The sequence below is a fragment of the Oryza sativa genome, chromosome 5 (genome assembly GCF_034140825.1).
Source record: "Oryza sativa Japonica Group chromosome 5, ASM3414082v1".
NCBI lineage: Eukaryota > Viridiplantae > Streptophyta > Magnoliopsida > Poales > Poaceae > Oryza > Oryza sativa.
In genome coordinates, this window is record NC_089039.1 from 18,059,340 (window position 1) to 18,074,295 (window position 14,956).

At 43.7% G+C, this 14,956-nt stretch overlaps 2 protein-coding genes across 3 annotated transcripts; both read right to left on the bottom strand.

Annotated features, from left to right (window-relative positions):
• Nucleotides 1–3,278: 3,278 nt before the first annotated feature.
• LOC4338597 (uncharacterized) lies at nt 3,279–5,610 on the bottom strand. Its single transcript, XM_015782863.3, has 2 exons — nt 4,844–5,610; nt 3,279–3,700 (listed from the first exon to the last, which is right to left on the bottom strand). The coding sequence occupies exons 1-2, from the start codon at nt 5,367–5,369 to the stop codon at nt 3,408–3,410; spliced, it is 819 nt and encodes a 272-aa protein (XP_015638349.1). The 5' UTR covers nt 5,370–5,610; the 3' UTR covers nt 3,279–3,407.
• Nucleotides 5,611–6,351: 741 nt separating this feature from the next.
• On the bottom strand, nt 6,352–11,952 carry LOC4338598 (vesicle-associated protein 2-2). Of its 2 annotated transcripts, none has more exons than XM_015785291.3 (8): nt 11,640–11,952; nt 9,418–9,488; nt 9,101–9,182; nt 8,605–8,720; nt 7,651–8,505; nt 7,285–7,347; nt 7,095–7,172; nt 6,352–6,790 (listed from the first exon to the last, which is right to left on the bottom strand). In XM_015785291.3, the coding sequence occupies exons 1-8, from the start codon at nt 11,695–11,697 to the stop codon at nt 6,680–6,682; spliced, it is 1,434 nt and encodes a 477-aa protein (XP_015640777.1). In that variant the 5' UTR covers nt 11,698–11,952; the 3' UTR covers nt 6,352–6,679. The 2 variants fall into 2 exon arrangements, with proteins under 2 accessions (XP_015640777.1, XP_025881482.1); XM_026025697.2 differs by lacking the exon at nt 11,640–11,952 and adding an exon at nt 11,409–11,584.
• Between the last annotated feature and the right edge of the window lie 3,004 nt (nt 11,953–14,956).

Below are 14,956 nucleotides of genomic sequence, written 5' to 3' on the forward strand. Positions count from 1 at the left end.
TGGAGAAAGTAGGACCCACTAACATGTGGGTCACAGTATTTTTTATCTTCTTGTTTGACTGACATATGGGTCTCGCATATTTTGTTTTAATTTTTTAGTTTTCATTTTGCTCCTTTTTTGGATCAAACTGCTACGTCAATGCCACATGGAACGAAGACCTAGTCAAAGGATCCACGTAGGCACCACGTCAGCTAAAATCAGGGACAATACTACTGATGGACCTCTTTGCACTGGTTTGTAAGTTGGAGGATAGGTTGTATCTGATTTTTTTGGTTCAAGGATGAAAATCAGACTAACTGACAAATTGAGGGACTCAAAGTGAACTTATTACTTTAGAAGGTGGTGACGGATGTAGTGTGCAGCCCTGACTTGTGGACTCTAGTGGGGGCTATAGGGCATTTGCAACACGCCCATTTGGCGAGTGGCTTCAACCGGCCACGTTGGAGCTGCGGGTCTAGCTCAAGTCAAGCTATGCCCCCGTGGAGCCACTCCTTGCTTGCAGAGAACATGGGGCACCTTGTCAGGCAAGGACAATCACGTGTTGAAGCTACATCTCACTAGTTGCGTTTGGATGAGCCCGTGTCATCAAGCCGAGAGGTGGGGCCTTGATTTAGAGCTAGAGAGGAGGCAGTGGTGGCTAGAAAGAACGCGGCGGTAACCACTGACCAGTAGGGGCGAGGGAAGAGAGGGCAAGGAGGATGGCTTATGGCTAGTGAGAAGAAGGGCCCACCTGCTATGGACGATGCCGCTAGACGCTCCACTACCCCAATCTATGACGCTGCTAGGGAGCCTGCCGCCCTATTTTTTCCCAACGCAACCCCGATATGTGTAGCTGCCGAGGAGTTCGTCGACCACACTGTCGACGGGTGATACCCGTAGACCGGATATAGAGGGTATTGGGGTACGTTGGTACAAGGGTCCACGTAATACGGCATCAAGCAAACAAAAGACGAAGATTATACTGGTTCAGGCCCCTTAATAGGTAATAGCCCTAATCCAGTTGATGTGAGATTATATGATGGAAAACACAGGTTACAAAGGGAACAATGGAACTCGATGGATCCGGCGAGATCGTAGTCGAGTTGGTTCGACTAGATCCCCGGCGATTTGGCTCCTGCAGGCTCCGACTTCGTAGGCTGTGGGGGTTGTGTTGGCTTTGAGATTCGATGTCCTAGGTCCTCCCCGGGAGGTCCCTTTTATATCGCAGGTCAGGCGGTTTCCAAGTAGAACTCGGAGACATCAGACCCTACACGATACATTGACGACCCAGTCTTGTCCGAGTAGGACTCTTTTCGTCCGTAGACTCCGTGAAGGATTTCCTTAGTGTATGCAGAGAGTATCCGTATGCGCGTGGGCATGCCATACCGATATGTGACGTATATCGAAGGGTAAAGGGTATACCTAACCCGCAACCCTGTCACACACATGCCGCCAAGGTGCTTGTTAGTCAGTTGCACCACCACAAGGAAGGTGATGGTCGTCTTTTTCGCCGGTGAAGAGATAAATGGAGGTGGCGGCTGCAACAAAAATGGGATGGAGAAGGTCTAGATGAGGACGACCTTCGCATGGCCAAGTTCGTTCGCGTACGCTTGTCCTCCTCACTGGGAGGGGAGAGGTAGTGGCGGTCGTGGAAGGGAATAGCCTTGGGACTTTGAATGTGCCCCAAGAAGAAGTGAATTAATTTGTGTCCTATGTGACAGGAGTATAAGAGAAACTTTGAATGTTGGCTTCAAGTTGGTATAGTCTAGGGCCTGAATTCCAATTTGTGAGATATGCTTCAAGCAGCAAAAGCTTCATATACTTCATCTCATTTTGTGGAGAAAGTTTTATATGTTGCTTGACACATTTGGAAGCAGAGAAATGGTTTTAGTTTACAAGCTCAAAGGCCTTCTGTATATTATTGGGGACATCTTGATAAGAATGAATTACTCTTGCTTTTATTTAGACATAATCCGTAAAAAGAGAGATTCTTAAAGACTGGATTGTTTCTTTGTAAATATTCTTTGTTTTGATATTTTTTTAAAAAAAACTGTGGGGGCCTCCGCTACAGTACTTCAATCAAAAACAAAAAGGGATAGGCTTGTGGCGGTGGTGGAAGGGGGGGAAGAGAGGCTGGTGGTGGAAGAAATGAAACTGAAGGAATTTATGAAGTAGTGAATTTATATCAGGTTTTTGGGATGTTTAGTGTAAAGTTTTAGACTACCATATAAATTGGAAAAAAAACAATACAAGGACTGAAATAGAAAATATAGAGGCCTGCGAAAATCATTTTTTCATAGAGGGTGCCGTTTGTGTAAACCAAAAGCCCCTTTAAAATTAGAAGTCGGATCGACCGCTCCTAGACACAAGCCGCGCGCCCGCGCCCTTATCCCTTCACCTCCCTCTCTCCGCCTCCTCACTTCTCTCCCTTGCCCCTTCTCCTCCCTCATCTCCTCCCACTCCCTAGCATGCTACAACACCACGCACGGCCTTTCGCCTCTACTCATGCCCGCTGCGAGCCACCATCGACCATGCCCGCGGTTGGTGGGCCTTGGGATGGCAGATCCGAAGCCAGCAAGCTCGAAGGCATTGGGACCTCAACTGGAGGCTTGTAGTGCTCAACAACAGTGATGGTGACCGCAATGACATGGCCTCAAAAGCGTGGATCCACCTCCGTCAAGCCTCAGGAGCATGGATCAGGATCTAGTGGGCCACACATGGCGTACTCTGGTGGCGGGAAGCTCTCGCTCGTCCTCGCCAAGGCGACAGACCTAGTAGTGGCTGCGTCGGTTGACATCGATGATGCTACTCCGACCACATATAGAGAGAAGAAGAGGGAGTAGGGAGATGGCATATGGGGCTCACCATTTTTTTTATTTTTTGTGTGTAACTGAAATGTAGGTCCCACGTGTGTTATTATTTTTCGTAATCAAGTTACCACGTAAGTGTCATGTCAATGCCACGTGGGACGAAGACCTAGTCAAATGAGCCACATAGGCTAAAACTATGGTCAATACTATCGAGGGACCTTGTTTGTATGGTTTTATAAGTTAGGGATGCGTCATATCCGGTTTTCCGAATTAAGGACGAAAATCAAACTGGACGACAAATTGAGAGACCTAGAGTGAACTTATTCCTTTTGGACCAGCTTAGAACCTAACTACACGCAGTCAGCCCAGTGTTAGAGCAGATCGCCGGCCGGCGTGCATGGCATGGACGAACGGCGGATCTCGGGATCGAGCTCCGGCGATGTCGCCGGAGTAGCATATATGCATACGTATATTTGCTTCAACCAAAGATGAGTGAGGAGCACGTCGATTGATTGATTATAAATCCATGGATCTCCCGGATTAATTCCAGGTACATGGATATGATGGATGGGATATGGTTTACACGTCGTCTCTTCGATCGATCGGTCTCGCCTCCGTTTAGTTCGCCGGTGATGATGATTCGCTTGCGGCTGCCGCTGCCACGGCGGCGGCGGTTTTCTCGTCGGCGGCGGCGTCCTTCTTCTCCTCCGCCTCCGACGGCGAGGAAGACTCCGGGACAGCCACGTCGTTGGTTTTCTCGGCGGCGGTCTCCTTCTTCTCTGCCTCCGACGGCGACGGCGACGGCGACGATGACTCTGAGACGACGGTGGTGGCCACCTCCTCTACCTTGTGCTCGCCGTTGTCGTTGACGGCAGGTTTGGCCTCCATGGTGTTCTGCTCTTTCGATTCCCCTGCAAAATGTGGCACGAATAATTAGAGCGAACTCTCTCCATTTCTGGCTGAAATTAATTATACTAGAATTTGCATGATTTGTTTAAAACACCTTATAGGTCTCTCGGCTAGCTCCATAAGATGATGGGCTAGACCTAAACGAGTTTGAAGTCTCTCACCCATTTTTATTATTATTTGATATTTGCGTTTTTATTCCACATGATTTTTCATTGTAGTTGACCATATTATAAGTTATTTTATTTTTTTTTACTTGTAAAACTTGACCAAGTCTCTACTATTATAAAAGTTTAAGATGTTTTTGCCGAACAAAATTTCGTACGTCGCTCCTACTCCAATTTCAATTGCCCGTGTCGTGTGTCTTTCTTTCCGAAAACATTAAAAACGAAATCTGCTCTCAAACTTTTTCGTTGGTGCATCTCGCCATCTCGTATGTCAAGTCCGCCTGCGCGTCACTCGGATCAAGCACGTGCCCGCGCATGACGTGCCCAATGCCGTGTTGTTCCCAAACCCAGCCGTGTGCTTGTGTCCAGTGTGGTTTGACAGGAAGATAACAACTTAGTGTGTCCGTATGTAATTTGGATTAAGGCTGTGTTCATTTGGTTTTGTCGGAACATACATTAGCATGTGATTAATTAAGTATTTATTAGCTTTTTTAAAAAAATTAGATATACCGATACTTTGGTACGTCATCTGTGTATGAGTCAGTTTTTAAGTTTGTTTGCTTTTGGAAATATATATTCATATTTGAGTTAATTTTTAATTTTTAAGTTCATTCGCTTTTGAAAATTTAGAAGGAGTCGTATAAAAAATTTCTTAGAAAAACTCGCATACTAACTTGAGACGATCGGATTCCTAATTACAGCTCATAATTTTCTAAAAAAGAATATATATATCCAAGCGAATTCTCACAGAATTAAACCATATAATAGTAATAAGATTAAAATAATGTGTTCTAGTTTATAAAAAAATTTAGAAACATCTAAAACACCTAATTAATTTAATGTACACTGAAAAAATATGTTTATTTTATCTTGAAAAATATAGGTATATTTTCTACTAATTTTATTGTACTTTTAAAAGTTTGACTAATTAATAAAAAAATATCAAAACAACTTAAAATACAAAACGCAACAAGCAATTACCAAGGTCAGTTGCCGGAGCTGGAGACGACGGCGTCTCCTCCTCCTCGGCTTTGGTCTCCTCCTCAGCCTTCTCCTGATCCTCCTTGACAACAGCGACCTCCTTTGTCTCGTCGGCCTTGGCCGGCGCCGCCTCCACCACCGCCGCCGGCGCCTCGTCGGCCATGGTGGACTCGGGCAGCTCCTCCTCCTCCTCCTCCTCCTCCTTCGGCTCCGCCGCCGTCGCCATCGCCTCGGTCACCGCGAGCGTGGCAGCGGCGATGGTGACGTCCTTCTTGACCACCACCGCCGCCGCCGCCGCCTCCTCGGCCGACGTCACCTCGACGGCGTCGGCCTCGGTCTCCTCCTCCTTCTTCGTCGCGACGTCCTTGACGGAGACGGAGGTGCATCCATTGGAAGACGACGAGGAGGAGGAGCGGTGGCTGGCGGAGACGGAGGACTTCCTCCGGAAGAGCTTGCTGCTGCCGGCGGCGGCGGGGGCGGTGGTGTTGCCGGTGGCCACGTCCTCCTTGGAGCCACCGCAACCCATGGCCGGCGCCGCTGCTGACGCCGACGACGCCGGAGGAGGAGGCGGAGGAGGAGGAGAGGAATCGGCGGAGCTTGAAGGGTTCGGAGGCAACGAGAGGAGGAGGCGGTAGGCGCGCTTTTATACTTGCAGGGGTTGCGGCTTAGGCGCGTGCCTACGTGGCGACGTGCGTGCATGGCGTTGAAAAAGTCAACGATGGACGCGAACATACGGGCACGACAAGCTTGGAAAAGCCATGAATAGAGTAATTCAACCCCCCCCCCCCCCCCTCAACCAAATAGAGTAATCACCCCAACCAGATTGTGTGGCTGCCACTCTATCAGGTTTGGAGTTAATTAAGGCCCTGATTTAGTTTTAGAAAAGAAGCATGCTACATGATGATAGCTCATTTGGACAGGATGATACTTCTGAGACGTCGATCGATACTCATACCGTCCTTTACTATTCCCCCTTAGAAAATCATGAAGCGAGGCTTCCACTCCGTCAGTTTTTTTGGAGTTAATAGGGCCTTAATTTAGTCTTAGGAAATCATCATCATGATACAAGTTTTAGTTAATTTCGGCCCTAATGTTTAATTAACTCATAAGCTCGTTTGCTCTTGGGCTCTTATCGTTTTCCTGCTTCAGAAACACCGCCCCCCAGCGTGATCGCCGGCGGCCGGCCGCCCGCCGGATTTCAGTTTGATTAGACGCCATTGGCCGGCAGGAGGCCAGGCAATTGGAGAACAGGTTAAGAGAAATACTATTTTAATATATGACGCCGTTAACTTTTTAACTAACATTTGACCATTCATTTTATTTAATTTTCTTTTGCAAATATGAAAATATTTATGTCATGCTTAAAGAACATTTGATAACGAATCAAGTCATAATAAAATAAATAATAATTACATTATTTTTTTAAATAAGATGAATGGTTAAACGTTGGAAAAAAAAGTCAACAGCATCAAACTAGTTTCCGTGGCAACTAGTAGTAGTGACAAAGGTTTTAACTCTGAACAACATCCTGGATTATCTCTAGCGACCACGGTCCACGGGCAGGAAACTTATATAAAGAGGTTATGTACAGCGTAAATAAAAAATCATGCTGTTTTATGTACTCCGTTTAATTGGTTAATCACCTAGTAAGTGGACGCCTGAACTAATTGTTGTGACGATCGTCACGTGACAAGAGTTCATCCCTGATTCAGTACCAAGAGGAGGCTACCTGCCTCTGATTTCTTTTCTTTTCCTACTCCAGCTGCTGTGAGAAAGCTCAGCACGTACTCCCTGTGATACTGTTACTTCGTCTCCAGCTGCACCAATCAATCAGAATCATAGGTGCAACAGGTAACCGAGTGACGCGCCAAGGATCGCCATGTAGACCACAAACAGCAAAGGGAAACCAGCCTGGCTCCGTGAAGCGCCCTTCCTTGTCAAGACGACCTGATCCAGAGAAACAGATCGGTTACAGAACATGATGATACGTTAACATGTGCGATCTTACGGTGCATTCTCAACATAAGGAGAATATGACATTGTTTTCACTTGGTATACTAGGACCTATTTGGCATTGTGTTGCTCCAGGTGGATATGACATGGACCAAATGGACAGAATAAAAATAAAATCTCTTGCAGAAAATCAAAAGATGAATATGAAGAAATTAGAATCCTTCTGAGACTTCAGTTATTTTGTCAACAACGGAGCATAGGTGTTAATAATGATGCGGTACTGTGGTTTAAATCTCACCATTTCGTGCTTTAGCTTATCCCGCTCCCTAATGGTAGTTCTGGTGTCCTCCCTCAGTTTAACTATCACACTTTCAGCCTACACATAAAAAAGAAACAATACAATAATGTAAAGATCAAGAAAATGTCTTCAGAATTATCTCATTAATTCCTCAACATAACTCAAATGTGTCGTGTTAAAAAATCATTACCTCTTCTAGTTTTGCTTCTAGGTTACTGAGTTTTGTCATTAGATTCTGAACATCATCAGTTACCTGGTACGGGTAATGAACAGAGATAGCCACTTAGCTAGTGGACTGTGCAGTAAACAAATCAAAACCATTGCATGCAAACAAAGTGACCATATTCACTATTTCCAACCAATATAAAGATAAAATGCACGGTTTGGAGGGAAGTATCCTGTAAGTGCTAGCAAATTATACTTGATAATAACATAAGAACAAATGGGTTTTTGAATTCCAACAGTAATATGCTAATGTCACAAATAAACAAAATGGTCTACGAAGCTAAAACAGAGGCAGCAGAACATGCAAAATACTTTAGAATAGGCAACTTACATAGTGAAGATTCTCTGCATTGACAAGTGTATCTCTTAAGATGGCAAATTCTTTTGAAGGAGAAGTATTTTCCAATGTTTCAGGGCACTCACTCGAGACAACATTTGTTTCTGTTGATGAAAAATGAGATTCTAGAGAAACATTAAGGGTTTCTTTCCAATGGTGAGCACTTTCTGCTGAAATAACTGGAACTTCTTTTAATGGGGGCAAAATAGTTGTTTGTCTTACAGGGAAGGGAATTTCATTCAAAATAGCTGGATTTTCTCTGAGAAGACAGCTTGTTTTCAGGGAATGAGGAAGTGCATTCGTTGCAAACAAGCTTTCAGCAGGGGTTTCTTTCCAATGGTGACCACTTTCTGCTGAAATAGCTGGAACTTCTTCTGATGGGGGCAGAATAGTTGTTTGTTTTACAGGGAAGGGCATTTCATTCAAAGTAGCTGGATTTTCTCTGAGAGGGGGGAAACTTGTTTTCAGCGAATGATGAACTGCATTACTTGAAAACAAGCTTTCAGCAGGGGTTTCTTTCCAATGGTGAGCACTTTCTGCTGAAATAGCTGGAACTTCTTTTGATGGGGCCAGAATAGTTGTTTGTTTTACAGGGAAGGGCATTTCGTTCAAAGTAGCTGGATTTTCTCTCAGAGGGGGGAAGTTTGTTTTCAAGGAATGATGAACTTCGTTCATGACATTAGATGCTTCACTCTCAATATTCAGTGTCTCTTTTGCCACACGAACCTCAACACCAGTCTTAGCACTGGGAACTCCTGCAATGAGTTGCTGTTCTTCAAGTTGAGTCGCACTGACAAGAACAACTCTCAGCTTATTCTCCTCGATATATCTTCCCACTTCTTTGGAAAACTGCAAAGAGGAATCAGGAGGGTTTAAGATCTGGGTGAAAGATGCAAAACGTAGAATCCCATAAGCAAAACATAAATTGCTGCATACTTAATTACTTACAAAAGCAGGAGCAATGTCTTCGTCAGCTGTACCAAAAGGAACAACTGTGGTCTGCACAAGAAACTTGTCTCTTATTTGCAGATCTGGTGGAGCAATCATTTGTGCTTGCATAATAACTACATTTAGTTAAATAATAAAGTCAACAAGCATAAAATGCAAGGAAAATATACTATATTGAACAAATCAAATTAAACAGATAAAACAATAACAGAAACGTCGAGCTCATTCATGTCTTCCACAAAAGTAAGATGGCGTCCATTGGATGAACAAACCAAGTAATAAAGCAATACTGTAAGAGTTAATTTATCATCAGCAGAGAGCAGATTTCGTGCTGAAAAGAAATAGATGCTAACTTCATAGAAGAATTTTGAGTGCTGTAACATAAATATGTTTCATCGTGTCAACTGGAAGAATATAACACACTACTTGCGCAACATTATCAATCATAAATTTGTCAAATCATTGTTGTGGCCATCAGACAGTAGAAGATACTTGCCTGTAAAAACACATGTTGCCCTTGGAAGAATGACTCCTACATTTGGTCGAACACAATACCTTTTTGGAGAAGTTGTTTTGACCTAGCAAAATGTTGGTAGCAAGATCAGAGTTTGCACTTTACCATGGTGCTTAATCAAAAGTAAATACAAAAAAAAAATCCATCTTCATGTATCGATTCATTAATTGAGATACTGATGATCATAAGTAAGTTTAAAAGCTCCACACATGTCCATCTAATATTAGCTTCAAGCATCATCAACATGATGAAAATCTAGAACATGAAAACTTGAATACAGCTCAAGATTGTATACCAACCTTGAATGCAACATATTCCTCTGATTTGTTCACTAGACAGACATAACATGAACTTTTCTTCTTCACCTCAACTGACAACAAAGAAAAAAAGCACAGCACATAAATATATATATATATATATATCTTCAAAAATGATAGTACAAGATTTCATCCAGATGGTTATATAAGAACTAGAAAAATGTAGCATAGATAAGGTCATATAGAAGTCCTCTGCTCATATTTGGTCCTGTAAGACAAACAGTTGCATGTGGTAAGAATATTCACTGCAATCCCATTAGTTTAACAATCGGTGCTATTAGTCAAATCTTTGGGCAGGTAAGATATTTTGGCATTCACTTAAATCTCTCAAAGGGTAAATGACTGCAGTAGATATAAGAGGACTATTTTTAATTTTAATATGACAAGTTGACAATGACCGCAACCAACAAGGAGGAGCTGGAGCATATGCCAATCGACAAAATGGCTAATTTTAGGGTACCCATGCTCTTTGTTGTAACCATTATTCACCACTATATATGTGGTAAGATCTTTTGCCACTCAATATGATTTTTCTAAAATGGTGAATGATGCATGGCATCCCCTATAGAGTAGCAAATAATTGATTACAATAGGAGCAGTAGAAAGATGAAGGTCATTATATGGACTATGGAAGTGAAATAATTCCCTCATAGAGCATGCATTGTTATAGTTTAGCTTCAAACAGAAGTCTAACATACATTTTGGGCTGTAGCTAACACCTTTTAATCCTTAGAAATGGTTCACGTGTTTCTACATTCTGAATGTGAGGGATCTTTTTATCATTATAATTACAAGTTAAGCTTATCTCAACTATATTCAAAATAATTTCATATAAAAAAGCCAAGACTGCTCCTATTGATATGGGCTCAGGCCCCTAATCACCTTGGTGAGAAAGGAAAACCAAATGGAAATAATGCACAGTTGAGTTCCAATCTTCACCCAAAATCACAGTAACCATACGCACACAAAAATAAATAGATTAATCTGGACAAAGAGTACAAAAGCCTCAAATCTAATATAAAGGCATGCATACAAGGCGACTTGTATCCATCAAACACACCGCCACCATCTTTTCTCATGAACAGAAGGCATCTACAGAAATTATCTAGACGATATAACACTATCACCAGTACATGATGTTTTGCATAAATCTAGAAATAGATTTAAGTCGGCTGTCACTGGTCTCAACAAGGCCACTACCCAACAGCCAGTGCCTATGTAAATGTGGTGATTAAACTCAAGTGGTCAAGTAAGGTTGCTCCTAAGTCCTAATCACTCATGTGCGCAACCACGTTGACCTGTTTTACCACCTTGTGCGGTTTATGGCACAGACCAAGCATATTCAGCAACAAAGCATGTCCTTGTACTCTCTTTAACAGTCTCACCTAAGGTGAAAAAACAAGGAATTCACAAAGACATCATTGCAACCGATTCACCAATCGCACAACCGCATAGAAAACAGATCTGTTGCATGCCCCGTGCCAAACATGACAACCACTCAGGGTGCAGCAGGAGCTACCTCATCGCTAGTTACCAACAACCAGTCCACCACAACTACTACTACCACCACCGCCAGAAAGGCTCAGGTTCCTAAAGTAAAGACTCAATGATGAAAATATAACGTAACCAAATCCCAACTGCAAGTACATGCCACAAAAATGCTAACGCGTAATAAAATTTGCTTGTATAGAAGTAACGCAACTATAAGTTTACAGCTATTGTCTTGTCCACAAAAATGTAAAGGAAAAGAGAATGCAATATAGTAATTGTTTTTAGATATAATAATAATAAACTTAGCAAAATTCATCCCGATTGTAATTCTAATCAAATTGGTCCCCCAAGTAAACTCACGAGGCGCCTCAAAAACAGTGCGAACTTCATCCCTGTTGTAATTCTAATCAAATTGAACCCACGAGCACCTCAAAAACCCCAAACCCAAGCCAAGCCAAAAATGAAAAAAAAAAACAACGCACGTCTCCAGCTAATCAGCAGCCTCGCTCACGATCAGAACGCCGCGATCCCAAATCAAAGCGATACTAAATCAATCGGCTAAGCGCGGCCGCGAGCCCGCAACCTCGACCGGGGGAAGCGCCAGTGCCTCCCCGAAACACACCGCTCGTCTGCTGCAGAGGGAGAGAGAGAGAGAGTGTGTGTGTGTGTGTGTGTGTGGGTGGGTGGGTGGGTGGGGGGGGGGGAGCACGTACATTCGAACCGGATCTCCCCGGGGTGGATCTCGACGAGGCCGAAGTCCACGCTGCCCATCGCCGCCGCCGCCGGTCGCGTCGCGTCACTCACTGGTGGTGGGCTGGTGGCGAGCGGCTGCTGATCGGAGTCGGCGGAAGCATCTGGGGGTCTCTGTGTGTGTGCCGCGGTGGTCGCCGTCTGGTGGTTGGAGGAGAAGAGGCGGCGGGAGAAGCGGTGGAGACGGAGGGAGGGGGGAAGGCGACTGGGTGGCGGACGTACGGGGACGGACGACGGATGGGATAGGGACGCCGCCTCCAACTCTCCGACGGTTTCGGGCTTCTAGTTGGGGGGGCGGAGGGGGGTTTTCGTTTCTGTGGGGTACGGTTTCCGTGGACGCGACGCGTGGGGGCCTGGGGGTGTGGGGACCATCTCCCAGAGGGAGGGGGCTGGTTGTAAATGCCAGGATGTGTTACATAGTGTAGTCGGGTCCACGTGTGTTTGGTGACTTTGGTCTACTCATTCATCCTATACTTTTTTAAGGGATTTATCATGTACTCTTTCTTTTTTTTAAGGGTTGGTTTAGATATAGGGGCGTAAAGTTTTGGTGTGTCATATCGGATATTATATATAGTGTCGTATGGGTGTTCGGCACTAAACAAAAAAACTAATTACAATATTCGTCAATAAACCGCGAGACGAATTTATTAAGCCTAGTTAATCAATCATTAGCAAATATTTACTGTAGTATCACATTATCAAATCATGGAGCAATTAGGCTTAAAAGATTAACCTCGCAAAGTAGTCGCAATCTGTGCAATTAGTTATTTTTTAGCTCATAATTAATACTTCATACAGTTGTTCAAACATTTGATGTGGCAGGGTGTAAAATTTTGGGGTGGGATCTAAACAGACCCTAAGGCCACGTACAAGGAAGCCCGCTAGTATTAAGGCTGTGTTCGGCACCTCATGTTCCAACTCACCTCTTTCGTTTTCCACGCGCACACTTTTTAAACTATTAAAAAACGGTACGTTTTTTATAAAAAAAATTATATACGAAAGTTTATTTAAAAAGTCATATTGATCTATTTTTTAAAAAAATTATCTAATACTTAATCAATCATGTACTAATAGATTGCTTCGTTTTGCATGCAGGAGGGATTACTTCCCATCCTACACTACCGAACACAGCCTAGTGGTCTTATGAAGACCACTCCTTAGTATATTTTATATTTCAATCCCTAATTATTTACGTGTTAGCCTTTATGATATTTTTTTATTATCAAATCAATTGGAGTTTTATATTTTGAACCCTATAATAATAAAATGAAGTACATATACACCCTTAAACTATATTGGATCCACTTGTCAACTACACGCATATGACTTTTCACCCAAACCTCTCCCTCTTCCTTTCCACAACTGTCAATGTTTATATCATGAATACGGTATTTGCATGTTATAGGGATCGTTGATACTAGGGTATATGCGAGATTGAGCTAAAAGAAACATAGACAAGGATTTTATACAGGTTCGGGCCCCATATTCATCAGAATCAGGTAATAGCACTACTCCTGTTGGTCGAAGCCGGTGTTGCTCTTATTCATCAAAATCACACAAGTACAATATTTGGGATAACCTATCTAGTTGTCGACATGGTGGCATGGACACCAACAAGTAGTCGACAACAGGATAGTCTTCCTCCTCGAATATGAACTCGGCGAGATCATAGATGGCGCTAGATCCCTCTTGTTGGCCTCCGCAGGCACTAGATTGGGTTTGTCTAGGCTGATCTCTGATGTCGATGTTTAGCGGCGTGTATTGGTGTCTATTCTGACTATTTCGTCTTGGTTTGTATATGAGTCCACTCTCCTCCTAGGGGTATTTATACCCATAGATGTCCCCTTGTCCAAGTACAGTTAGGAATACAAGTATGAATACGATTCGAGTAGTCTTTATAGTTTCCATATATAACTCTACTTGTCATTCCTTATCCAGAAATCCTTCTATATACAAGGTATGATTCCATATAAAACTTGGTATGTGGTGGGCCCTGCCGAGCTTAGTCGATTACTATTAGGTATGTGTTATCCATAACCCTGACAATAACCACACCTTATCCCCTCCCCACTGATCGAACGCAGTCGCCATTCTCTCCTCATCTAGCACCGTTGTCGCTCTTCCGTATCCAGTGTCTTCACCTCCCCCATTCTCCTCTAGCGTTGCCGCGATTTCTCAACGACAGAAGACGAAAGCCACCCCATCCAGCGGTGCCTCTCAGTCTGTCTCCCCCATTCTCCTCAAGCGCTGTCGCGATTTCTCAATGATAGAAGACGAAAGATACCCTATCCAGCGGTGCCTCTCCCCTTCAAGAGGATGGAGGTGGCGAGAACTTTGTATTCCCATCCATATATACATATATACTGGAGTAGGATAATTACTCATCTTGAGGGGTCTAACCAGTATAAACCCTTGTTCCTTGTCATCTTGAGGGGTCTAACCAGTATAAACCCTTGTTCCTTGTCTCCTTGATATGATCACGCGTATACCTTGGTTCCAACTTCCAACATTTCCCATATTCTACAATATACCGTAGATAGGTATAAACCGTCCACACCTCTCCCATTTAACCTCCGCCTCTCCTCTCTCTGGTTGAGTTCGTCAGATCTGGCCAAGAGTTCACCGGATCCGGCCATGAGCCCCGCGGCTACCGTATCTCGAGGAACGACAATGAGCTTGACAGACATAGTAGCTCAAGCATGGATGAGCCCGCGATGCAGAGGAACTTGATGAACGGAAGAGCTCCCTTGCGGTAGATCTACTCGTCGTCTGTGCGGACGAGCTCGCAGGCAATAAACTCAATCCCTGCTTGGTAGGCCCTCCTCTCCTCTTCTCCACCATATCTCTTTTTTCCATATATAGAACAAGCACGCCGTGGGGATCCAGACCTCCCCAATATGTGGCCCTGACCGTGGCTCCGAGCCAAGGCACATCGAGGAAATTGTAACCTCTACAGAACACACGTTGTAGTGCAGGACCACGGTCCCCATTGCCACCCGCACTCGGCTCTAACATGGAAGCTTGAGACCACTGTCCACGATGATGCGTTGAGTATTGCCTAAGGGATCCATTCTATACTTAAACTAGTGGATACTCCATGTATCGTAGTGGGGAATTTATATGTACTTAAAAAACTCAAACAAAACAATTTGTAAATTGTATATTTATAATGCCTAAAAGGACAGTATTTTAAGAGATATATATAGTAGTTGTCAATGTTACAGATTAGGTATACTTCTTATACTTGGATTCATGACCACTAGGAATACCATATATACTA